Here is a 25,517-nt window from a genome sequence, read left to right as displayed (position 1 = left end):
GCCGCTCTTGCTGCTGGTGATTCTCTGATCCACTTCTACGCAGACGACACCATTCTGTATACTTCTGGCCCTTCTTTGGACACTGTGTTAACTAACCTCTAGACAAGCTTCAATGCCATACAACCCTCCTTCCGCAGACTCCAACTATTCTTAAATGCAAGTAAAACTAAATGCATGCTCTTCAACCGATTGCTGCTCACACCTGCCCGCCCGTCCAGCATCACTACCCTGGACGGTTCTGACTTAGAATATGTGGACAAATACCTAGGTGTCTGGTTAGACTATAAACTATCCTTCCAGACTCACATTAAGCATCTCCAATCCACAATTAAATCTAGAATCAACTCCCTATTTCGCAACAAAGCATCCTTCACTCATGCTGCCAAACATATCCTCGACTTCGGCGATGTCATTTACAAAATAGCTTCCAACACTCTACTCAGCAAATTGGATGTAGTCTATCACAGTGCCATCCGTTTTGTCACCAAAGCCCCATATACTACCCACCACTGCGACCTGTATGCTCTCGTTGATTGGCCCTCACTTCATATCCATCGCCAAACCCACTGGCCTAAGATCATCTATAAGTCTTTGCTAGGTAAAGCCATGCCTTATCTCCACTCACTGGTCACTATAGCAGCACCCACCCGTAGCACGCGCTCCAGCAGGTATATTTCACTGGTCACCCCCAAAGCTAATTCCACCTTTGGCCACCTTTCCTTCCCGTTCTCTGCAGCCAATGATCGGAACGAACTGCAAAAATCACTGAAGCTGGAGACTCATATCTCCCTCACTAACTTTAAGCACCAGCTGTCAGAGCAGCTCACAGATCACTCCACCTGTACATAGCCCATCTGTAAATAGCCCATCCAACTACCTCATCCCCACACTGTTATTATTTTTTTTTTTTTTGTTGCTCCTTTGCACCCCAGTATCTCCACTTGCACACGCATCTTCTGCACATCTATCACTCCTGTGTTTAATTGCTATGTTGTAATTATTTCACCACTATGGCCTATTTATTGCCTTACCTCCCTTATCCTACCTCATTTGCACACACTGTATATAGACTTTTTCTATTTTATTACTGACTGTATGTTTGTTTATTCCATGTGTAAAAATTTGAGTGAGGTTTGTTTCTCAGCTGAGTAGCCTCGTTTCACTGCCAAAAAAATCTAATTAAACCATCTAGTGTTCAGCAAAAGAACAAAAATGTGAAATACAGGTAGCCTAGACAAATAATCAACATCCAATCACATTAACCGTTACTCTCTCGCAGGAAACCTTCACTCTTTCGCAGACCTTTAGAAACGAAACATGACCATTTGAAAAATTAGCCACAAGAGGTTTTTGAGCGTGAATAAAGACGACTTTCGAGTAGTAAGAAATGTATAAAAGCAACAGATACCATATAGTGAGCTAGGACAGGCAAGCCCCATACTGTTGTGGAGGACTTAATTCTTCCAGCTGCCGCAGATATGGCTGGGGCAATGCTGGGGGGAAAGACCAAAAAACTATACAGACAATGCCTTCATCAAACAACACTGTTTCACAACGCTTCAATGACATGGCAGGAGATGTTTTGAAACAATTACTGCTTCGCATATAAGCCAGTGAATTATGTGTTACAGATGGATGAGTCAACAGATGTGGCGGGCTTGGCACAGCTCCTGTTATATGTCCGTTACGTTTATAGGGGATCAATTAAGGAAGAGATCCTCTTCAGCAAACCACTGGAAAAAGGGACAACATGAGAGGATGTTTTTAAAGTGCTGGACAGCTTTGTGACATCAAATGGACTTTGGTGTCTGTACTGATGGGGCAAAAGCCATCGCAGGGAGACATAGTGGAGTGGTAACGTGCGTGCAAGAAGTTGCTCCCGACGCCACTTGGGTACACTGCAGCATCCACCGAGAGGCTCTTGCTGCCAAGGGAATGCCTGACAGCTTGAAAGATGTTTTGGACACGACAGTGAAAATGGGCCCCTGAACATTTTCTGCATTATACATTGATATGGGCAGCGACCATGTAACGCTTTTACAACATACAGAAAGAAGTGCGCAGGTTATCAAGGGGCAAAGTTTTGACAAACATTTTTTAATTGAGAAAAGAGCTTAAAGTTTTTTTTACTGACCATAATTTTCACTTGTCTGACCACTTGCATGATGATGAGTTTCTCACACGACTGGCCTATCTGGGATTACAGGGACTCTCCGCAACTATATTCAATGTGAGGGACAAAATTGAGGCTATGATTAAGAAGTTATAGCTCTTTTATGTCTGCATTAACAAGGACAACACATGGGTCTTTCCATCATTGTATGATTTTTGTGTGTGCAAATTAACTCAAGCTTACGGACAATGTCAAATGTGATATAGCGAAGCACCTGAGTGAGCTGGTTGCGCAATTACGCATGTACTTTCCCTAAATGGACGACTCAAACAACTGGATTCGTTATCCCTTTCATGCCCTGCCTCCAGTCCACTTACCGATATCTGAACAAGAGAGCCTCATCGAAATTGCAACAGGCGGATCTGTGAAAATTTGAATTAATCAGAAGCCACTGCCAGATTTCTGGATGGGGCTGTGCTCAGTTTCTTGCCTTGCCATATCTCGCTATTAAGACACTGATGCCCTTTGCAACCACGTACCTATGTGAGAGTGGATTCTCAGCCCTCGCTACCATGAAAACTAAATACAGGCACAGACTGCGTATGGAAAATGATTTAAGACTGAGGCATTCTCCAATACAACCCAACATTGCAGAGTTATTCTTCTCATTAACCTGTGATGAGTTAGTCACTATTTTTTATGAACAAATAAGGTTTTATATGTAAGATGGCTAAATAAAGAGCAAAATTATTGATTATTATGATATTATTATTTGTGCCCTGGTGCTATAAGAGCTCTTTGTCACTTCCCACGAGCCGGGTTGTGACAAAACTCACACTCATTCTTATGTTTAATAAATGTATTGTATATTGTGTGTGTGGCAGGCTTACAATGAGGCTTACAAAAAACAACATTTGATAGTGCGCTGACCATGATGCTAGAGGGGGTACGCAGCTGGAGGTTGAATGTTTGAAGGTGTACGGGACCATAAAAAGTTTGGGAACCACTGATCTATAGTATCGTGTTGATCTTAGGATGTACTGTCTGCATCTTCGTCAGGGTGTGACCCTGTCTGAACTGAAGGAGGCTCAGAGGACCTACAGTCTGTCTCCTCTGGACAGAGACAGACAGACAGAGGATGGATGTAGCAGACTGACTGACAGGTCCTGTCTGCCGGGGAGAGGGTCTACGGAGGACAGAGGAGAGGCCAGGTCCAGCCTGGCCCAGTATGTGGAGACAGAGGATCACAGTCCTACATGGAGCAGGGAGCTAGACGAGGTGGGGATAAAACTTGAGTCATTTAGCATTGACCTTTCACCTCAGGATCTTATTATTGTCATTGGTTATTATTTATAGATAATCTATGAATGGCATTTTGTGAGAGGTCATCTTGTACTATAGTAGCTGTGTCGTTTAAGGTTCAGATGAGCCAAGTATTGAAGCACTGTTTTTACCATTTTAAGCTTGGAAATCATATATCAAGGCTAGAGACCATGGAGGCAGAGTATTCCACTGCAGGACCAGGGCTCATGTCTCCCTCTGCCAGTGGGCTCTATCCCCGGCCTTTCTCCTCCAGCCTGGCCAACCGCACATTCTCCAAAGGTCAGCAACCACACATTGTACACAGTCACACAGAAACGACTGAATCCAGATGTTTGTATTTTACTCAAGCACGTTTTAAGGAAGTTGCTTTGCTACAGAAATGTTACTGTATCGATATATCCTTGTCATGTGATGTACAGTATGTACCATAGGAATAAATTGTTACACCTGACACCCTTCGTCCTATGATTATGTAAGACTGTCTCAGTCAGTCCATCGGTTTTCATTTGTTTTGTTGTTATTTTTTACTGTAAGAACTCTATAGGATAAATAACTTGGCATGGTTAGGCGCAGTAACTGTTTAGTGATTGTCTCTTATCATGTGAATACTGTAGAAGTTGAATGGAAAGATGAAAACCAGAACCCCGTTGAGGATCCCTCCAAACGTGGCCTCGCCACAAGAGAGAAACATCTTTGCTTCTGTGACCAAGAGGCAGATGAAACCTACCAGACTTTTAAGGTATGTGGGTTTGATCAAATTCACTACCAACGTTAAAGCTATGATCTCATAGATTTTACATTTTTCAGAAATGAACAACAAAAAATATAAACTCCATCTGTGACATTTTCAGCTACCACTAGGTGGTGACAAAAGAAAGTATTATTTCAGTACAGTGCCATTCTCCTCCCAGATGATGGGCCATTTGTTGAGCAACATTAGTTGCATTTGCAATGGGGAGTTGTATTATATTCTATTACACACTTCACTGACTATATTGTCAGAGTAATAGCAGGAGATTTCTATGACTCTTGAAATACACTACATTGACATTCCTTCATTCATTCTAGTCATTTAGCAGACTCTCTAATTTCAGAGCGACTTAAAGTAGTGACGTTGAATGCCACGTTGAAATTTTCATATTTGTTCGTACTGGTCCCCTGTGGGAATCGAACCCACAACCATGGCATTGCAAGTGTCATCCTCTGCCAATTGAGCCACACGGGACCAAAAGTATGTGGACACCTGTTCGTCAAACATCTCATTCCAAAATCATGGGCATTAAAAGGGAGTTGATCCCCCTTTTGCTGCTAGAACGGCCTGCACTCTTCTAGGAAGGCTTTTTACTAGATGTTGGAACATTGCTGCGGGGACTTGCTTCCATTCATCCACAAGAGCATTAGTGAGGTTGGGCACTGATGTTGGGCGATTAGGCATGGCTCGCAGTCTGCGTCCCAATTCATCCCAAAGGCCTTCGATGGGGTTGAGGTCAGGGCCCTGTCCAGTCAAGTTCTTCCACATCAATGTTGAGAAGCCATTTCTGTATGGACCTCGCTTTGTGCACGGGGGCATTGTCATGATGAAACAGGAAAGGGCCTTCCCCAAACTATTGCCAAAAAGTTGGAAGCACAGAATCGTCTAGAATGTCATTGTATGCGGTAGCGTTAAGATTTCCCTTCACTGGAACAAAAGGGCCTAGCCCGAACCATGAAAAGCAGCCACAAACCATTATTCTTCTTCCATCAAACTTTATAGTTGGCGGTATGCATTCGGGCAGGTTTCGTTCTCCTGGCATCCACCAAACCCAGGTTTTTTCGTCAGACTGCCAGATGATGAAGCGTGATTCATCACTCCAGATAATAAAATGTATTGGACATGATTTGGAAAGGCACACACCTGTCTATATAAGGTCCCACAGTTGACAGTGCATGTCAGAGCAAAAATCAAGTCATGAGATCGAAGGAAATGTCCGAGACAGGATTGTGTCAAGGCACAGATCTGGGGAAGGGTACCAAAACATTTCTGCTGCATTGAAGATCCCCAAGAACACAGTGGCCTCCATCATTCTTAAATGGAAGAAGTTTAGAACCACCAAACTTAGCAATCAGGGGAGAAGGGCTTTGGTCAGTGAGGTGACCAAGAACCCAATGGTCACTCTGACAGAGCTCTAGAGTTCCTCTGTGGAGATGGGAGAACCTTCCAGAAGACAACCATCTCTGCTGCACTCCACCAATCAGGCCTTTATGGTAGAGAGGCCAGACGGAAGCCATTCCTCAGTAAAAGGCACATGACAGCCCGCTTCTCTTCAAGATTCTCTGGTCGGATGAAACCAAGATTATTTGGCCTGAATGCCAAGCATCATGTCTGGAGGAAACCTGGCACCATCCCTATGGTGAAGTATGGTGGTGGCAACATCATGCTGTGGGGTTGTGGGACTGGGAGACTAGTCAGGATTGAAGCAAATATTAAAAGAAAAGTACAGAGAAATCCTTGATGAAAACCTGCTCCAGGGCTCTCAGGACCTCAGACTGGAGTGAAGGTTCACCTTCCAACAGGACAACGACCCTAAGCACACAGCCAAGACAATGCAGGAGTGGCTTCGGGACAAGTCTCTGAATGTCCTATATTGGCCCATCCAGAGCCCGGACTTAAACCTGATCGAACATCTCTGGAGAGACCTGAAAATAGCTGCGCAACGACGCTCCCCATCCAACCTGACAGAGCTTGAAAGGATCTGCAGAGAAGAAAGGGAGAAACTTCCCAAATACAGGTGTGCCAAGCTTGTAGCGTCATACCCAAGAAGACTCTAGGTTGTAATCGCTGCCAAATATGCTTCAACAAAGTGCTGAGTAAAGGGTCTGAATACTAATGTAAATGTAATATTTGCTTTGTCATTATGGGTATTGTGTGTAGATTAATGAAAAAACAACAACATTCATTTTAGAATAAGGCTGTAACCTAACAAAATGTGGAAAAAGTCAAGGGGTCTGAATATTTTCCGAAGGCACTGTATGTGTGTGCGTGTGTGTTTACATGTGCTTGCTTTTCTTTGATACAAAGTATTGATTCACATCTGATCAGTAGTGTCGCATACACAGGCCGTGAAAGTGTTATGTATTGCCAGAGGAGCTGTACTGCAATGTTAGTGTAGTTTGAATGTTTGTGATAGAGCTGTTGTGTCACACTGGGAGAGAGTCCAGGGCAGGGGGCAGCACCCACACACCCCATTTTTATTTTATTTCACCTTTATTTAACCAGGTAGGCCAGTTGAGGACAGGTTCTCATTTACAACTGCGACCCCTCTCCTTCCCTTTCCTTCAACCACATCACATGCTCCAGGTATCTTGACATTCCATACCATATTGGGCAAAACGGAGAGCTTCTCTCCTGCGTCTTAGCCTTGAATTCTGCAGCCAGAATCATACTGTTCTCTCTCTCTCTCGCTCGCTCTCTCTCTCTCTCTCTCTCTCTCTCTCTCTCTCTCTCTCTCTCTCTCTCTCTCTCTCTCTCTCTCTCTCTTTCTCTAATGGTGTTTTCCTTCTACCTGTAGGTTAGACATCTGCACAAATCTTCTCTCTGCCCCGATGGCAAAATGTGTAGAATTGCAGGAAATTAACTCTAAAACTCTAAAAACGTTCTCTCTGGTGTCAAGATGGGGGCACACTAAAATGTTTTGCTCGCAATAAAATCTCACTTGGGGCCCCATAAAAGGCTTATGTGGGTATGGATGTGGGTACGCAGACACGCAAGCCACTCATGATGAGTTCAGATTTTTGGTGGCCCCCACCTACATCGAAGTTGCCCATCCCTGTGTTAGAGGTTTCATGATGCTTGCATCTAAACCAAAGCAGATACTTTTAAGATTGTTCTAGAAATCAGTTGGGGTCTCTAGAAGCTTCAATATGAGGTCCTAAACCTAGCGTGAAAGTGCATCCTTGTATGGGCTGTGTTTTCGTCCCAGGCGTAATGCAAGGCATTATGGCTGGGATGTGAGGTAACAACCTGGCCTATGTTAAAAGTGTTCAAAAAGTACACTGTGTTTGTTAGGTGTGTTAAAATAAGTACTTATTGAAAGGCAAAAAAGCTTTTGCATTGTGTTGAATTGGGTTTGGAAAATGAAGATAGGCATGGTTTTAAAAAGGTAGTGGTAACGTTTAATTCAGTACAGAAATCTGTAGGTGGCTTAACTTACCCTGTCCTGAGGCTCATCTGTGCCAAGAGACCACCTTTTTGGACAAGCTACGGTATGTTTTAAAAACTGGAATGTATACATGAATTCAGATTATTTCCAGGGATACACAACATCCTGAAATATATGTAAATATCTTTGTTAGAAATAATACTATATTTCCCTTGATGGAGTAATGCTGAATGTAAAACAATCCTCAACTTACCCCACTCTCCCCTACAGTGAAATGGAGATTCCCAGAAATAGATACTAACAGGGGGAAAAGAGAGAGAGGGAGTAGGATGAGGCGATTTGGGGGATGCCGGTGCAGTGGAGGGGAATGTAGATTAACTTGGAGATGGTGTACTGTAGTGTGAGAGGGGTAGTGATTGCTTTTTGAGCTCACTGTCTCTATTTCACTGTCCCATGGTGGAATCCCAGACATGGACAGTCCGTAACATGAGCTTTCCTCAGCTTTTAAACCCAGGCCTAAATCGGACTGTGATAATCGCCCCCCTAACCAGACAGCAAGGTTTTATCTGGAAAGGATGGAAAGGTGACCACAGGCCACATTACCAACAATGAACTCTGCTTGCCTCTATGTCTATAATGATCTTAGCAGAACCCAGGCCAGAGACAGGTGCAGTAGATCTCAGCTGGAGTCCTCTCCAGTCTTTCACTACTCTGAAATGGGATAATTAACGTGGAGGCTGATGGAACGAGAGAAAGAGAGAGAAAAAACCCAGAGAGAAAGACTTTGCTCCTAGGCATAAGTTCTACTTTCTTCAGCTCCTGACGCAGAGATTATGTTATCAGAGAGCTTCCTGTTCCCTCTACTTTCCTCATTTCCCAACTTCATTAATATGTCTTATTCCATTATTCAGAGATAAACACAGGAGTGTTTGATAGGCCTACTCTCAGTGTAAGGAGAGCTAGTTCTGTATAGCCCATCACGGCAAGGAGCTTAGCTGTGTGTGCTACAGAGATTCAGCAGTTCTGTTGTTGCAGAGAGCAGGTTGGCTTAGGAGGGTTGAGAGTAGTATTAGAACTCCAGAGTATCTGTAAACTCTGAGGTTCTCAGAACTCATCATCTCTAAGCTGTGACTTAGGCCAAGGTACAGCTCATCCCCCCGTAAAGATGCTAAAGATCTTGACAGACCAGCGAAGGCAAGAAAACAGATGGAGAGAGAGTCTGACTGTCTGAATGTATCTGTATGTGTTATTATGTGTGTGTCTGTCTCCCCGTGACTGTTTGGGTTTTGGCCTCTCTTAGACTTGTAGAATGACCCCACACCAGGGATCTGTCTCTGCCAGTAACACTTAAAAAGGGACATTTAAAAAAAAATCGACTTCATATTCATCATCTCCAGCAACACACCCAACATCAACATATTTGAAAATAGCGCATTTCTATGTTTTGCAGGGAAAAATATAGAGGAGGATAAGTGTTTCCAATGACATCATCAACCAATTAGTAGGCAATGCCCACTCATAACTGTTTAAAATCACATGATGCATACTGATGATGTCATTGGAAACACTGATCTTCTATCTTTTTTACTACAAAACATAGAAAAGCGCCACTTTCACATATGTTGATGTTGGGGTGGTGCTGGTAATGATGAGTATGAAGTTGGAAAATTGTGAATTTTCCCTTTAAACTAGTCAAGCAGCTACTATCCACTCCTTGAAAAGTATTTAGTATTTATGTAGTATTTATTGTACATCTGCCAGAGTAACATATGATGACATTAACCTGATTACTTCAAAGTAAGTGTTTAAGGACCAGAGTTATTCTGAGTCGGAGGGGGAGAGAGGAAAGGAGAGGAGGAGACCATAGCCAAGTGATGTATGAGAATGTTCCATATGGAAGGTCATGAAGGAAAGAGTCAGTCTACTCAACCTAAGCCCCAGATCCAGTGTGGGGAACTCCAGCTGAAATCAACTCTTTATATAGGTCTCAGCAGGCCTATCTCCACAGCCAGAACCAGTGCAGTTCACTGCCACAGAGAAGCTATTGGACTTCCTGTGTAGAAATGCAGACTGTCCAGCACCCTATTCCCTATATAGTGCACTATTTATGACCAAGGCCCATAGTGCTCTGGCCAAAAGTAGTGCATGTTGTAGGGAATAGGGTTCCATTTGGGATACAAACAGACTCTCCAGCACATAGATGGCCATTGAGGCAGGCTGGTTAGAATATGAACTGGAACAATTCATATGGACAGATTGGATTCTCATATTTGATATATGTGAAACTTCTATGGTTCTTATCTATGGGCCATGAAGCACAGATAATGTATCATTGAGATGACATGGCACAAGTCAAAAACTCCAGGTTTTAAATCACACAGGTCTAATGTGCAAAACCAATGTGCATTAGACAGTCGTCAAAGTTCAGACTTTAAAAAGAAAAAGATCAAACTTTGAAAATGTGCTCAGATCTCAGTTAGCAGATTTACTTTATCTGATTCTGTCTCGTTGCCTTGCTACAGTTGAATGGCTGTATTTGCCCTGTGCAAAGAGACGGACCTCAGTCCTCAGTATGACTCAGATGTTGGGAAGGGGGCACCAGGCCAGGGCTCAAAACTAGACCGCCAGGCCAGAATTCATTCTCTCTCATTCACTCTCTCTCTCTCTCTCTCTTTCTCTCTCTCTCTCTCTCTCTCTCTCTCTCTCTCTTTCTCTCTCTCTCTCTCTTTCTCTCTCTCTCTCTCTCTCATTCACTCTCTCTCTCTCTCTCTCTCTCTCTCTCTCTCTCTCTCTCTCTCTCTCATTCACTCTCTCTCTCTCTTTTCAGTAGATGAATGAGGAAGATAAAAGAGTTCAGGAACAGCCACATCGCTGCAAAACTCTATAAAAGGAAGGTAACAGTGAGACTATGGCCTGTGTGTGCAGACTGAGAGGAAGGATTGGGGGATGGGGGAACAGGGGTTTGGGGGGTTGTGTAAGATAGAGAAATCCCGCAGCGACGTATTCATATTTCTGTCTTCTAGAACCCCATGCAGTTGCCACAGATTGAGTAATTGTTGCCTCTGTGTGTGCTAACCGACAACACAGGAAGAAATCAAGTGTACAATTAGCCCATGAGCTCAGCTCACTGTCATGGTTGTTACAGCAGCATGGCAAGTACCAAGAAACAGATTGTGAAAAACAGAGAGGGCTCGGACGCAGTGGCCAAATGTCCAAATATCAACACTCGTACTAACATCACTTCTCCCTGAAGCGTCATGGGAGGACAGGGTTACTTGACCGGTCACTGTTGATCTCGACTCCCCCTTACTTCTGTCTGTCTACTCCCCCCTTTCCTTATCCTCATCCACATCAATGGACAGTTTTTGCCCAGAGCCTGTACACAACAGAGCTTCTGGCAGCCTGCCAGAGAGTACTGCCAGAGCTGGAGTGAGCAGGGAGAGAGGGGAGTGAGTGAAGGGTGAGGGAGTCAGTTGGGACTGGAGAGTTGGGAGAGGGAGAGGGAGGGAGATGGAGAGAGTGAATATTTAGAGAAACATGGGAAGCGAGATCATCTGGAACAAACTGTTCACTGTGGTTGGGTTTGTCTTTGGGTGCGAGGACTTTGATGTACAACAGGGTCTCTGAGTGCTAACGCTGTGGTCTAACGATCCTCAACTAAGTTGATTAGTCGACCTCTTGAGTAAAACAGGGGTGCGTGTGTTTGTAGTTGTACGAGTTAAGAGGATAACTTTATTTTGGTTGTTTTCATTCTTGTCTAATGATTGTTTTTCTGTCTACACTTTGGGGAGGAAGAGAGGGTGAGTTCATATCAGCAGAAATAATTCCAGAGTTAGCAGCGCTCTCTCTCTCCAGCCCTCTGGACTGTGGATCGGGACTCCTCATACACGCATACACCTGTTGCTTAGGATCCCGGTGAGGCTAAGCGCAGCAGCAGCCACAGTCTGTGGATCTGTTCCTCTGTTCTGGACTGGAAGCCTCTGTCTGTGGACGGTACTGTCGAGGCTTGACCGGACCTGCGTCTGTGTTCTGGGTAGAGTGTGGAGATGTCATCTATGTACCCACGCACCAAGGAGCTGTCCAGGACTAGGAAGTCTCTGTCAGACTCACCACCCTCCTCACCCTCTCCCACGGCCAAGAATTTCAGAGTAAGACACCAACTGTTACCTCTCTTGTCGGATCCTCAGAGTAGTTTCTGTAGCCACTGTTTCAGCTTGAATCTTATTTGAACTGTAGAAACGAGTGTTCTCTACTAGTTTGAATTCCTACGAATTCTATTTAAATATCACTGATAGTCCCTAATCGTGTGTGTGTGTGCGTGTGTGCGGGCGGGCGCCTTGGCTATCAAAGGCTCTTAAATGATGATTATGTTGTGGCCGGTTTACTCCCAGCTCTTACTGTAATTGTCACCTCTAGTGTGCTGATCCAATATCACTCTACGTTATAAGCCTAAAAAAAACACCTGACATTACGTGGGTGTTAGTATCTGATATATCATCCAGACTCATTTGATCTGCTGCTCATAGAGAGAGAAAAGGCTTCTCTGTCGATTAGATGTATTTAGTTCTGTGCTCTGGAGGCTCCTTAACACATGACCAGACATGTCACTGTGCCAACCACCTGACAGTTGCACAACCCTTGAAAGAGAGAGGTGGGACTGGGGAGAATCTGCTTCAGAAGCACGGGGTACCTGGCAGCAAAGTCTGGAAAATATTTACGTATTGAAACATTCCATTTGTGATTTCCTGTTGTTTTTCACAGTGTCTTATTAACTGATATGATTGACGTTTATTGATGTGTTATTTATTACCTGATTATCTCTTGGTATTGCCTCTGCCTTGGTAGCACAGAGACACAGCGGAATGTGTTCATTTAAATAATAAAAAAGCACAAGAAGAAAAGATGTCAAGCATAAAAGTCGGTTTTCAGATGGAAGTAATGGAGACAGGGGTTTAACTATCATGGCCCTCCACTACCACAGTACTGACAGTATAGTGTCATGGCCCTCCACTACCACAGTACTGACAGTATAGTATCATGGCCCTCCACCACCACAGTACTGACAGTATAGTATCATGGCCCTCCACTACCACAGTACTGACAGTATAGTATCATGGCCCTCCACTACCACAGTACTGACAGTATAGTATCATGGCCCTCCACTACCACAGTACTGACAGTATAGTATCATGGCCCTCCACTAGCACAGTACTGACAGTATAGTGTCATGGCCCTCCACTACTACAGTACTGACAGTATAGTGTCATGGCCCTCCACTACCACAGTACTGACAGTATAGTATCATGGCCCTCCACTTCCACAGTACTGACAGTATAGTATCATGGCCCTCCACTACTACAGTACTGACAGTATAGTGTCATGGCCCTCCACTTCCACAGTACTGACAGTATAGTATCATGGCCCTCCACTACCACAGTACTGTCAGTATAGTATCATGGCCCTCCACTACCACAGTACTGACAGTATAGTGTCATGGCCCTCCACTACTACAGTACTGACAGTATAGTGTCATGGCCCTCCACTACCACAGTACTGAAAGTATAGTATCATGGCCCTCCACTACTACAGTACTGACAGTATAGTGTCATGGCCCTCCACTACCACAGTACTGACAGTATAGTATCATGGCCCTCCACTTCCACAGTACTGACAGTATAGTATCATGGCCCTCCACTACCACAGTACTGACAGTATAGTGTCATGGCCCTCCACTACTACAGTACTGACAGTATAGTGTCATGGCCCTCCACTTCCACAGTACTGACAGTATAGTATCATGGCCCTCCACTACTACAGTACTGACAGTATAGTGTCATGGCCCTCCACTTCCACAGTACTGACAGTATAGTATCATGGCCCTCCACTACTACAGTACTGACAGTATAGTATCATGGCCCTCCACCACCACAGTACTGACAGTATAGTATCATGGCCCTCCACTTCCACAATACTGACAGTATAGTATCATGGCCCTCCACTACCACAGTACTGACAGTATAGTATCATGGCCCTCCACTACTACAGTACTGACAGTATAGTGTCATGGCCCTCCACTTCCACAGTACTGACAGGATAGTATCATGGCCCTCCACTACTACAGTACTGACAGTATAGTATCATGGCCCTCCACCACCACAGTACTGACAGTATAGTATCATGGCCCTCCACTACCACAGTACTGACAGTATAGTATCATGGCCCTCCACTACCACAGTACTGACAGTATAGTATCATGGCCCTCCACTACTACAGTACTGACAGTATAGTGTCATGGCCCTCCACTTCCACAGTACTGACAGTATAGTATCATGGCCCTCCACTACCACAGTACTGACAGTATAGTATCATGGCCCTCCACTTCCACAGTACTGACAGTATAGTATCATGGCCCTCCACTACCACAGTACTGACAGTATAGTATCATGGCCCTCCACTACCACAGTACTGACAGTATAGTATCATGGCCCTCCACTTCCACAGTACTGACAGTTTAGTATCATGGCCCTCCACTACCACAGTACTGACAGTATAGTATCATGGCCCTCCACTTCCACAGTACTGACAGTATAGTATCATGGCCCTCCACTACCACAGTACTGACACTATAGTATCATGGCCCTCCACTACCACAGTACTGACAGTATAGTATCATTGCCCTCCACTTCCACAGTACTGACAGTATAGTATCATTGCCCTCCACTACCACAGTACTGACAGTATAGTTTCATGGCCCTCCACTTCCACAGTACTGACAGTATAGTATCATGGCCCTCCACCTCCACAGTACTGACAGTATAGTATCATGGCCTTCCACTACCACAATACTGACAGTATAGTATCATGGCCCTCCACTTCCACAGTACTGACAGTATAGTATCATGGCCCTCCACTACCACAGTACTGACAGTATAGTATCATGGCCCTCCACTACCACAGTACTGACAGTATAGTATCATGGCCCTCCACCACCACAGTACTGACAGTATAGTATCATGGCCCTCCACTACCACAGTACTGACAGTATAGTATCATGGCCCTCCACTACCACAGTACTGACAGTATAGTATCATGGCCCTCCACTACCACAGTACTGACAGTATAGTATCATGGCCCCCACTACCACAGTACTGACAGTATAGTATCATGGCCCTCCACTACCACAGTACTGACAGTATAGTATCATGGCCCTCCACTATCACAGTACTGACAGTATAGTATCATGGCCCTCCACTACCACAGTACTGACAGTATAGTATCATGGCCCTCCACTACCACAGTACTGACAGGACAGTACCATGGTCCTCCACTACCACAGTACTGACAGTATAGTATCATGGCCCTCCACTACCACAGTACTGACAGTATAGTATCATGGCCCTCCACTACCACAGTACTGACAGTATAGTATCATGGCCCTCCACTACCACAGTACTGACAGTATAGTATCATGGCCCCAACTACCACAGTACTGACAGTAGAGTATAATGGCCATCCACTACCATAGTACTGACAGAGTTTCATGGCCCTACACTACCACAGTACTGACAGTATTGTATCATGGCCCTCCACTACCACAGTACTGACAGTATAGTATCATGGCCCCAACTACCACAGTACTGACAGTAGAGTATAATGGCCATCCACTACCATAGTACTGACAGAGTTTCATGGCCCTACACTACCACAGTACTGACAGTATTGTATCATGGCCCTCCACTACCACAGTACTGACAGTAGAGTGTCATGGCCCTCCACTACTACAGTACTGACAGTAGAGTACCATGGCCCTCCACTACCTCAGTACTGACAGTATTGTATCATGGCCCTCCACTACCACAGTACTGACAGTAGAGTGTCATTATCCTCCACTACCACAGTACTAACCGTAGAGTATCATGGCCCTCCACTACCACAGTACTGACAGTAGAGTGTCATTATCCTCCACTACCACAGTACTAACCATAGAGTATCATGGCCCTCCACTACCACAGTACTGACAGTATTGTATCATGGCCCTCCACTACCACAGTACTGACAGTAGAGTGTCATTATCCTCCACTACCACAGTACTAACCGTAGAGTATCATGGCCCTCCACTACCACAGTACTGACAGTAGAGTGTCATTATCCTCCACTACCACAGTACTAACCATAGAGTATCATGGCCTTCCACTACCACAGTACTGACAGTAGAGTATCATGGCCTTCCACTACCACAGTACTGACAGTAGAGTATCATGGCCCTTCACTACCTCAGTACTGACAGTATAGTATCATGGCCTTCCACTACCACAGTACTGACAGTAGAGTACCATGGCCCTTCACTACCTCAGTACTGACAGTAGAGTATCATGGCCCTCCACTACCACAGTACTGACAGTAGAGTATCATGGCCTTCCACTACCACAGTACTGACAGTAGAGTATCATGGCCTTCCACTACCACAGTACTGACAGTAGAGTACCATGGCCCTTCACTACCTCAGTACTGACAGTAGAGTATCATGGCCCTCTACTACCACAGTACTGACAGTAGAGTATCATGGCCTTCCACTACCACAGTACTGACAGTAGAGTACCATGGCCCTTCACTACCACAGTACTGACAGTAGAGTATCATGGCCCTCCACTACCTCAGTACTGACAGTCTCACGGTCTCCCAATACTATCAGGAGAATTCCAAAGCTCTGGAGCTCAGGCATGAAGTTTCCATGATGTCAGCACAGAATGAAGACATATTTGCAATATTTTCCTGGGAGACAAAAGTGCACATAAAAAAGTGACTGGAAGTGGCATGGTGTGATATGTTTAGAACTCTCCTCATTGTTTATAGTGTAAACATGGTGCATTTCTCTCTGCCAAGGGAGATGTTTTGTTGTGTGCAGCAAAGCAGCAGACATTAAGCTACAGGCCTTGACTGTAAACAAGCAAACACGTCTGCCTCCTCAGAGGAAATGCTTAATGTCAAACTTTGGACAAGAGCGGAAATTTGGCCAGAAGTCCTGACGCCTCTCAGTACTTAGACGAGGAAAAGTCTTCCAAGCGAGAATAATAAGCCAAAATGGGGAGGTACTTTAGTTGTTTACTCTTATCAGTCATTTCCTAAATTATGTCCAGAAACATGCGAGATCTGCAGTGAATAGCTGGAAAAGCAGCATAGGCTTTTATGGTTATGTGTATAGTACAGTAGCCTATGGTCATTCCGGTAGGGTGGAACTCACTCATATTTTCCAGGCGGGTGAACGGGCAAGAGTCCAGGCAGCCAGCCTCGGGGATAAGAGGTGAGAAGAAGAGAGAGGAGGGGGCTGACCATTAAGGCGGTCTTTCAAGAAATTAAACACTTTGCAGAGCAATAACATTAAGCACAGCCTCGCTCTGATAGGCTTTGCTTCAGGGCTGGGACAGGGCGGGAGCTGATTATAAAGCATAGATAGTGTGTAGGGGGGAGTGATGGTAACTGTGGAGTGTTTATATACATTTCCTTCAGAAAGTATTCACACACCTTGACTGTTCCACATTTTGTTGTGTTACAGCCTGAATTTGAAATTGATTACATTTAGATTTTGTGTCACTGATCTCCACACAATATCCGGATTTTGTCCAAGTCGAATTATGTTTTAAGAAATTTTTACAAAAATGTAAAAAATTAAAATAGAAATGTCTTGGATCAATAAGAATTCAACCATTTTGTTATGGCAAGCTTGAATAAGTTCAGGAGTAAAAATGTCCTTAACAAGTAACATAATAAGATGCATGGACTCTGTGTGCACTAATAGTTTTTAACATGATTTTTAAATGACTTCCCCTTCTCTGTACCCCACACATACTGTAAGGTACCTCAGTCGAGTGGTGGATTTCAAGCACATATTCAACCACAAAGACCAGGGAAGTTTTCCAGTTGTTTGCAAAAAAGGGCACCTATTGGTAGATGGATTTTTTTTAAAGCAGACATTGAATATCCATTTGAACATGGTGCAGTTATTAATTACACTTCGAATGGTCTATCAAAAACCCAGTCACTACAAATATACAGACACCCTTCCTAACTCAGTTGCTGGAGGAAGGAAACCGCTCAGGGATTTCACCATGAGGCCAATGGTGACTTTAAAACAGTTGCGGAGTTTAATGGCAATGATAGGAGATAATTGAGGATGGATCAGAAACATTGTAATTACCTCACAATACTAACATAAATGACAGAGAAAAATACAAAATTGAATATTAAAAACATGCATACTTTTTGCAATAAGGCTCTAAAGTACTGCAAACAATGTGGCAAAGAAATAAACTTTATGTCCTGAATACAATCACATTTCAATCAATCAAATGTATTTATAAAGCCCTTTTAACATCAGCTGATGTCACAAAATGCTATTCAGAAACCCAGCCTACAACCCCAAACAGCAAGCAATGCAGATGCAGACGCATGGTAGAAGTACAACACCTTATGTTTGTTGCAAACACAACACATCACTGAGTACAACTCCTCATAAGCACAGGCAAAATCGTAGAGGAAAACTTGGTTCACTCTGCTTTCCAACAGACACTGGAAGACAAATTCACCTTTCAGCCAGACAATTACCTAAAACACAAGGTCAAATATACGCTGGAGTTGCTTACCAACATGACATTGAATGTTCTTGAGTGGCATTGTTACAGCTTTCACTTAAATCATCTTGAAAATATATGGCAAGAGTTGAAAATGTCTGTCTAACAACCAATTTGACAGAGCTTGAAGACATTTTTTAAGAATAATGGGCAAATATTGTACAATCCAGGTGTCCAAGGCTCTTAGAGCCTTAACCAGAAAGACTCAGAGCCGCAATTGCTGTCAAAAGTGATTCTAACATGTATTGAATACTTATATAATCCGTGCTTTAGTGTTAGTGTTTTAGTGTTTAGTGTTATTAGTGTTTTATTTTCCATTAACTAAAAATAAAATCTTAAAATGTTCATCCACTTTGACATTAGTATTTTGTTTAGATCGTTGACAAAAAATTACAATCAAATAAATGTTAAGCATGCATGGAAGACTAAAGGCATAGAAACCATATATTATGAGGGTAATAGGACATACAATTATTTCCAGTACAGAATTTAAAAGCCATTTTGGACTGACCAATGTAGATATTTTTAAATACATGCAACTTCAAAGTTTCATATCACAAAATGTTGATTTGAAATCTTTTGGACATCTGAGCAATCTTGAGGGAATCCTATTTGAGTCAGAAAAGGATGTTCATATGATAGGTAAGATATACAAAACCTTGCAGAGAGCCTATCCAACGGACAATCTCTAAGGAAAAAATATGAACTATTGGAACCAAGATTTCAGATGAAATTATATTGGAATTAGGAATTTAACTAATGAAATTACAGTTTACTAAAATGTATGATTATTCCAGTATAAACTAATAACTAGAATTTATTATACAAGGGACAACATTCACAAATTGTACAGCACAGTCTTTTTCTATAAATAGAGAGCGAGGACTGTGCGCAGTGCCATGACCAGGCGCAGTGCCATTAGGGTCCCATCATATATCTCTTTGTTATTCTATAAGGTTCTGCTAGATAACTCGGAACACAGTGTAGGTTGCATCCCTAAACTGCATCCTGAGGCACTCCTACTGCCCATCTCCATAGCTGCTCAGCCCCACTACAAAGTCTTGCAGCGTTTTGGCCCAATGCTGAGGAACCCAGATGTTTTTAGGTGAGATCAAAGCCCACATCACTGTTTGACTATGTTCATTTACAATGTTTCAGGATGCATACACATTGTAAAAGAATTAGAAATAAATTAACTTGGCAAGAATTTTTGATTAGCTCTGGGAAAAAAACATTGGGGAAATTCATCTCTGTAATTCATTAATCTGTGAAATAGCTCCCACATGTCTGATCCCCGAGCCTCTGGCCCGCTCACTCTAAGGCTATTAGAGCTAAAATAGAAGGAGATTTAGAAATGTCACAATGGATGTTTCTGCATGACCTAGATTGGTGGTTCCCAAACTGTGGTACTGGTTTGGGTACCCCTGCTATCTCCAAGCCAGCTCCAGGAGGTACCTGGAAATGACTAGTGCCATTATTTACAGTGTAAGAATATTTATGGAGACGTGTTGCTCAAAGCCCAAATTCCTTTACTATTAGTTCAGTACAAATTAGCACTCTTAAGTACATCAAAGTACATCAAATGTGAGAAAGTATGTCTGTTTGGATACTAATTGTAGCCTCAAGTGAGACTCAAGTGAGCTGCCTGTCTGTGAAACTGTAGATAGATTGTCAAAGACATGAGATCACCCAGTGTTAGTGTTTTATCCTGTACAGTTCATCAGAGCAGTCATCCAGGCCCTCTCATCCTTGGCCCTTCTTCATCAGATGTCACTGGGATCCCTCTGTCCCTGGATGGAGATGAGGCTGGATGGAGTCGAAGACATGACCACATAAGGCCAGGCAGCTTTGGCAGTGCTGTATAAACATTCACAGAGGAGAGGACTCTCTCGCATGATGCGCCTTGAATTGACCTCCCCTCCATGTGGATGTTACAGTGTATGAGCCTCCAAATAAAGACCAGGCACTTAGGTCTGCTTCTGCTCTTGGGTTTGTCCTGCATAGACTCACAGCAAACTGTAGCTTTAAAAAAAAACATATTGTACAACAGAGACATCTCATTAACTGTACTGTGTAAATTTATATTAATATGTATAAATGAATATTGTGTTAATAGTATTGTTGTTGTCTCGACAATACATAACTCTTATTTAATTTAGTATGTAATGTCTTATTTTGTTCTTGTCTATAACTGTTTTGTAATGTATTCTGTTTTTCTGTGGACCCCAGGAAGAGTATCTGGTGCATGTGCAATAGCTAATGGGGATCCTGATAAACTAAACTAAACAACAGTGCATTATCACATGCAGCTATCCATACAAAAGGAATCTGCAGTATTTGAATGGTGAACTGCAATGCACTTATAAAACAAGGTTTAAGATTTAGATATGATACATTTTCACCAGTTAGTTTTAATGTAATCAACTACTTTTTCAATGTAGCTTTAGCTTTCTAAACTATATTTCTCTGTAGCTTTATAGCTCAACTTCTTCCAGTGTGAAGTAATTGGTAGCTTGGTAAACTATATTTTCAGAGTAGCTTCCCCAACACTGACAGACCAGAGTGTCATCCAGAGTGGTTCCACAAAGTATAGATCCAAGGAATAAGCTGATCTCTTTGTAAGTGTTTAAAGGGCTCTCTTTCCCAGGCAGGAGAACAGCTCCAAATTTCAAAGAATGCAAGAGAACATGAGATCTGTCCAGACATCACAAGGATATCACACTCTGTCCTGTCTCTCCCTCTTTTTATCGCTCTCTCTTTTTCACAATTTCAAAATGTTCTCTGTATCGTGTCATGTCATAATGTGCACTTATCAAGGATCAGCAACCATGGGTCATGTCTACTGACTCTCAGTCCAGCACCCTACCCTACTCTGCCCCTTAGTCACTGTCACTAGCCGGCTAAAATCAGGTACTCTACCCTGCACCTTAAGGACTGCTGCCCTATGTACATAGTCATGAACACTGGTCACTTTAAACATTTTGACATACTATTTATGTACAGTTGAAGTCGGAGGTTTACATACACCTTAGCCAAATACATTTAAATTCAGTTTTTCACAATTTCTGACATTTAATCCTAGTAAAAATCCACTTTATTTTAAGAACGTGAAATGTCAGGATTATAGTAGAGAGAATGATTTATTTCAGATTTGATTTCTATCATCACATTCCCAGTGGGTCAGATGTTTACATACACTCAATTAGTATTTGGTAGCATTGCCTTTTATTTTTTTACTTGAGTCAAACGTTTCGGGTAGCCTTCCACAAGCTTCCCACAATAAGTTGTGTGAATTTTGGCCCATTCCGCCTGACAGGGCTGGTGTAACTGAGTCAGGTTTGTAGGCCTCCGTGCTCGCACACGCTTTTTCAGTTATGCTCACACATTTTCTATAGGATTGAGGTCAGGGCTTTGTGATGGCCACTCCAATACCTTGACTTTGTTGTTGATGAGCCATTTTGTCACAACTTTGGAAGTATGCTTGGGGTCATTGTCCATTTGTGACCAAGATTTGACTTCCTGACCGATGTCTTGAGATGTTGCTTCAATATATCCAAATCATTTTCCTGTCCCATGATGCCATCTATTTTGTGAAGTGCACCAGTCCCTCCTGCAGCAAAGCACCCCCACAACATGATACTGCCACCCCCGTGCTTTACGGTTGGGATGGTGTTCTTCGGCTTGCAAGCCTCCCCCTTTTTCCTCCAAACATAACGATGGTCATTATGGCCAAACAGTTCTATTTTTGTTTCATCAGACCAGAGGACATTTCTCCAAAAAGTACGATCTTTGTCCCCATGTGCAGTTGCAAACCGTAGTCTGGTGGTTTTGTGGCGGTTTTGGAGCAGTGACTTCTTCCTTGGTGGGCAGACATTCAGGTTATGTCGATATAGGACTCGTTTTACTGTGAATATAGATTATCTTGTACCTGTTTCCTCCAGCATCTTCACAAGGTCCTTTGCTGTTGTTCTGGGATTGAATTGCACTTTTCACACCAAAGTAAGTTCATCTATAGGAGACAGAATGCGTCTCCTTCCTGAGCGGTTTGACGGCTGCATGGTCCCATGGTGTTTATACTTGCGTACTATTGTTTGTACAGATGAACGTGGTACCTTCAGGCGTTTGGAAATTGCCCCAAAGGATGATCCAGACTTGTGGAGGTCTACAATTGTTTTCTGAGGTCTTGGCTGATTTCTTTTTATTTTCCCATGATGTCAAGCAAAGAGGCACTGAGTTTGAAGGTAGGCCTTGAAATACATCCACAGGTACACCTCCAATTGACTCAAATGATGTCAATTAGCCTATCAGAAGCTTCTTAAGCCATGATGTACTTTTCTGGAATTTTACTAGCTGTTTAAAGGCACAATCAACTTAGTGTATGTAAACGTCTGACCCACTGGAATTGTGATACAGTGAATTATAAGTGAAATAATCTGTCTGTAAACAATTGTTGGGAAAATGACTTGTGTCATGCACAAAGTAGATGTCCTAACCGACTTGCCAAAACTATAGTTGGTTAACCATACATTTGTGGAGTGGTTGAGAAACGAGATTTAATGATTCCAACATAATTGTATGTAAACTTCCGACTTCAACTGTATATAAAAATATATACAGTGCCTTGCGAAAGTATTCGGCCCCCTTGAACTTTGCGACCTTTTGCCACATTTCAGGCTTCAAACATAAAGATATAAAACTGTATTTTTTTGTGAAGAATCAACAACAAGTGGGACACAATCATGAAGTGGAACGGCATTTATTGGATATTTCAAACTTTTTTAACAAATCAAAAACTGAAAAATTGGGCGTGCAAAATTATTCAGCCCCCTTAAGTTAATACTTTGTAGCGCCACCTTTTGCTGCGATTACAGCTGTAAGTCGCTTGGGGTATGTCTCTATCAGTTTTGCACATCGAGAGACTGAAATTTTTTCCCATTCCTCCTTGCAAAACAGCTCGAGCTCAGTGAGGTTGGATGGAGAGCATTTGTGAACAGCAGTTTTCAGTTCTTTCCACAGATTCTCGATTGGATTCAGGTCTGAACTTTGACTTGGCCATTCTAACACCTGGATATGTTTATTTTTGAACCATTCCATTGTAGATCCCTGCTGAAGAAAAGCAGGCCCAAACCATGATGCTGCCACCACCATGTTTGACAGTGGGGATGGTGTGTTCAGCTGTGTTGCTTTTACGCCAAACATAACGTTTTGCATTGTTGCCAAAAAGTTCAATTTTGGTTTCATCTGACCAGAGCACCTTCTTCCACATGTTTGGTGTGTCTCCCAGGTGGCTTGTGGCAAACTTTAAACGACACTTTTTATGGATATCTTTAAGAAATGGCTTTCTTCTTGCCATTCTTCCATAAAGGCCAGATTTGTGCAATATACGACTGATTGTTGTCCTATGGACAGAGTCTCCCACCTCAGCTGTAGATCTCTGCAGTTCATCCAGAGTGATCCTGGGCCTCTTGGCTGCATCTCTGATCAGTCTTCTCCTTGTATGAGCTGAAAGTTTAGAGGGACGGCCAGGTCTTGGTAGATTTGCAGTGGTCTGATACTCCTTCCATTTCAATATTATCGCTTGCACAGTGCTCCTTGGGATGTTTAAAGCTTGGGAAATCTTTTTGTATCCAAATCCGGCTTTAGACTTCTTCACAACAGTATCTCGGACCTGCCTGGTGTGTTCCTTGTTCTTCATGATGCTCTCTGCGCTTTTAACGGACCTCTGAGACTATCACAGTGCAGGTGCATTTATACGGAGACTTGATTACACACAGGTGGATTGTATTTATCATCATTAGTCATTTAGGTCAACATTGGATCATTCAGATATACTCACTGAACTTCTGGAGAGAGTTTGCTGCACTGAAAGTAAAGGGGCTGAACAATTTTGCACACCCAATTTTTCAGTTTTTGATTTGTTAAAAAAGTTTGAAATATCCAATAAATGTCGTTCCACTTCATGATTGTGTCCAACTTGTTGTCGATTCTTCACAAAAAAATACAGTTTTATATCTTTATGTTTGAAGCCTGAAATGTGGCAAAAGGTCGCAAAGTTCAAGGGGGCCGAATACTTTCGCAAGGCACTGTATATGTATTAGGTGTTGTTTGACATTTACTGTATTGATTGATAGGAACTAGGAACATAAGCATTTCACTGCATCTGCAATAACATTTGAACATTGTGTTGATAGGCCTAGTCATTACTGAGTGCAGACAATCATATTTGATGCCTTCCTCACTAAGAACAGAGAGCACAGATGGAAACTGAAGATAAACATGTTGGACCGGACATATTCTAGACTTTACACTTTATTCAAGTAAATGGCTAATATCTGTACACAATTTACCCAACTGAAAGGCAGTAAACACCTCCGGTCAGGCCTGGGCAGCCATGCAGTCATATAGTCAGGACCAGATCACGCCAAGCCAGAATGTGTCCCAAATGGTATCCTATTCCCTACACCCCCATAGGGCTCTGGTTAAAAGCAGTGCACTAAATAGGGAATAGGGTGCTATTTGAGACACAGCCATTATGATATGGCGGATACCCTGAGGTCATCATGTCATGTATTGTCATGTTGTGTCTTTCTGTCCTTTCCTTTCACCCTGTCTCCCTCTGCTGGTCGTATTAGGTTACCTTTTCTCCCCCGCTTTCCCCCAGCTGTTCCTTGTCTCCTCTGACTACCTCATCCACCCCTTTTCCCACCTGTTCCCTTTTTCCCTCTGATTAGGTCCCTATATCTCTCTCTGTTTCTGCTCCTGTCTTTGTCGGATTCTTGTTTGTTGTGTTTCATGCCTGAACCAGACTATCGTCATGTTTACTGTAACCTTGTCCTGTCCTGTCGGAATCTGCCGGTCTATCTGAGCCTACCTATGTTTGGTTATTAAAGAAGCTCTGTTTAAGTTAATTCGCTTTTGGGTCCTCATTCACTCACCGTAACAGAAGAATCCGACCAAGAATGGACCCAGCGACTTCGGATCCTCTCCACTCAGCCGTCGAGATCCAGGGAGCGATGCTAGGCAGACACGAGCAGGAATTGTCTGCTGCTCGACATGCCGTTGAGACCCTGGCCACCCAAGTCTCCAACCTCACAGAACAGGTTCACCATCTCCGCCTCGATCCACCGGCCACTTCCAGGGCTTTCGAATCTCCGGAGCCCAGAATCAATAACCCGCCGTGTTACTCTGGGGAGCCCACTGAATGCCGCTCATTCCTCACCCAGTGTGATATTGTGTTTTCTCTCCAGCCCAACACTTACGCCAGGAGCACTGCTCGTGTCGCCTACGTCATATCTCTCCTTACTGGACGGGCTC

General features: G+C 43.2%; 1 protein-coding gene across 10 annotated transcripts in view; it reads left to right on the top strand.

Annotated features, from left to right (window-relative positions):
* The window catches only part of LOC110492173 (protein phosphatase 1 regulatory subunit 12B), a 45,084-nt gene that overhangs the window by 2,161 nt on the left and 17,406 nt on the right, over positions 1–25,517 (top strand). For 6 of the 10 annotated variants that reach the window (XR_016487342.1, XM_090203186.1, XM_090203184.1 and 3 more), the window contains exons 3-5: positions 3,173–3,391; positions 3,577–3,715; positions 4,051–4,175. Coding sequence is in view for 8 of the 10 variants with exons in the window: in XM_090203186.1 (XP_090059312.1) it covers positions 3,173–3,391; positions 3,577–3,715; positions 4,051–4,175 (483 nt within the window). In the remaining 2 variants the exon portion in view is untranslated. Of the gene's footprint in view, positions 1–3,172; positions 3,392–3,576; positions 3,716–4,050; positions 4,176–10,994; positions 11,724–25,517 lie in introns of those variants that run through there. The other 4 variants (XR_016487343.1, XM_021566251.3, XM_090203188.1 and 1 more) reach the window with 1 other exon arrangement.

Source organism: Oncorhynchus mykiss, chromosome 16, assembly GCF_057628025.1.
Source record: "Oncorhynchus mykiss isolate SJ-2025 chromosome 16, ASM5762802v1, whole genome shotgun sequence".
Taxonomy (NCBI): domain Eukaryota; kingdom Metazoa; phylum Chordata; class Actinopteri; order Salmoniformes; family Salmonidae; genus Oncorhynchus; species Oncorhynchus mykiss.
The sequence above is the reverse complement of the archived record's forward strand: the minus strand, read 5'-3'. Positions and strand labels throughout refer to the sequence as shown.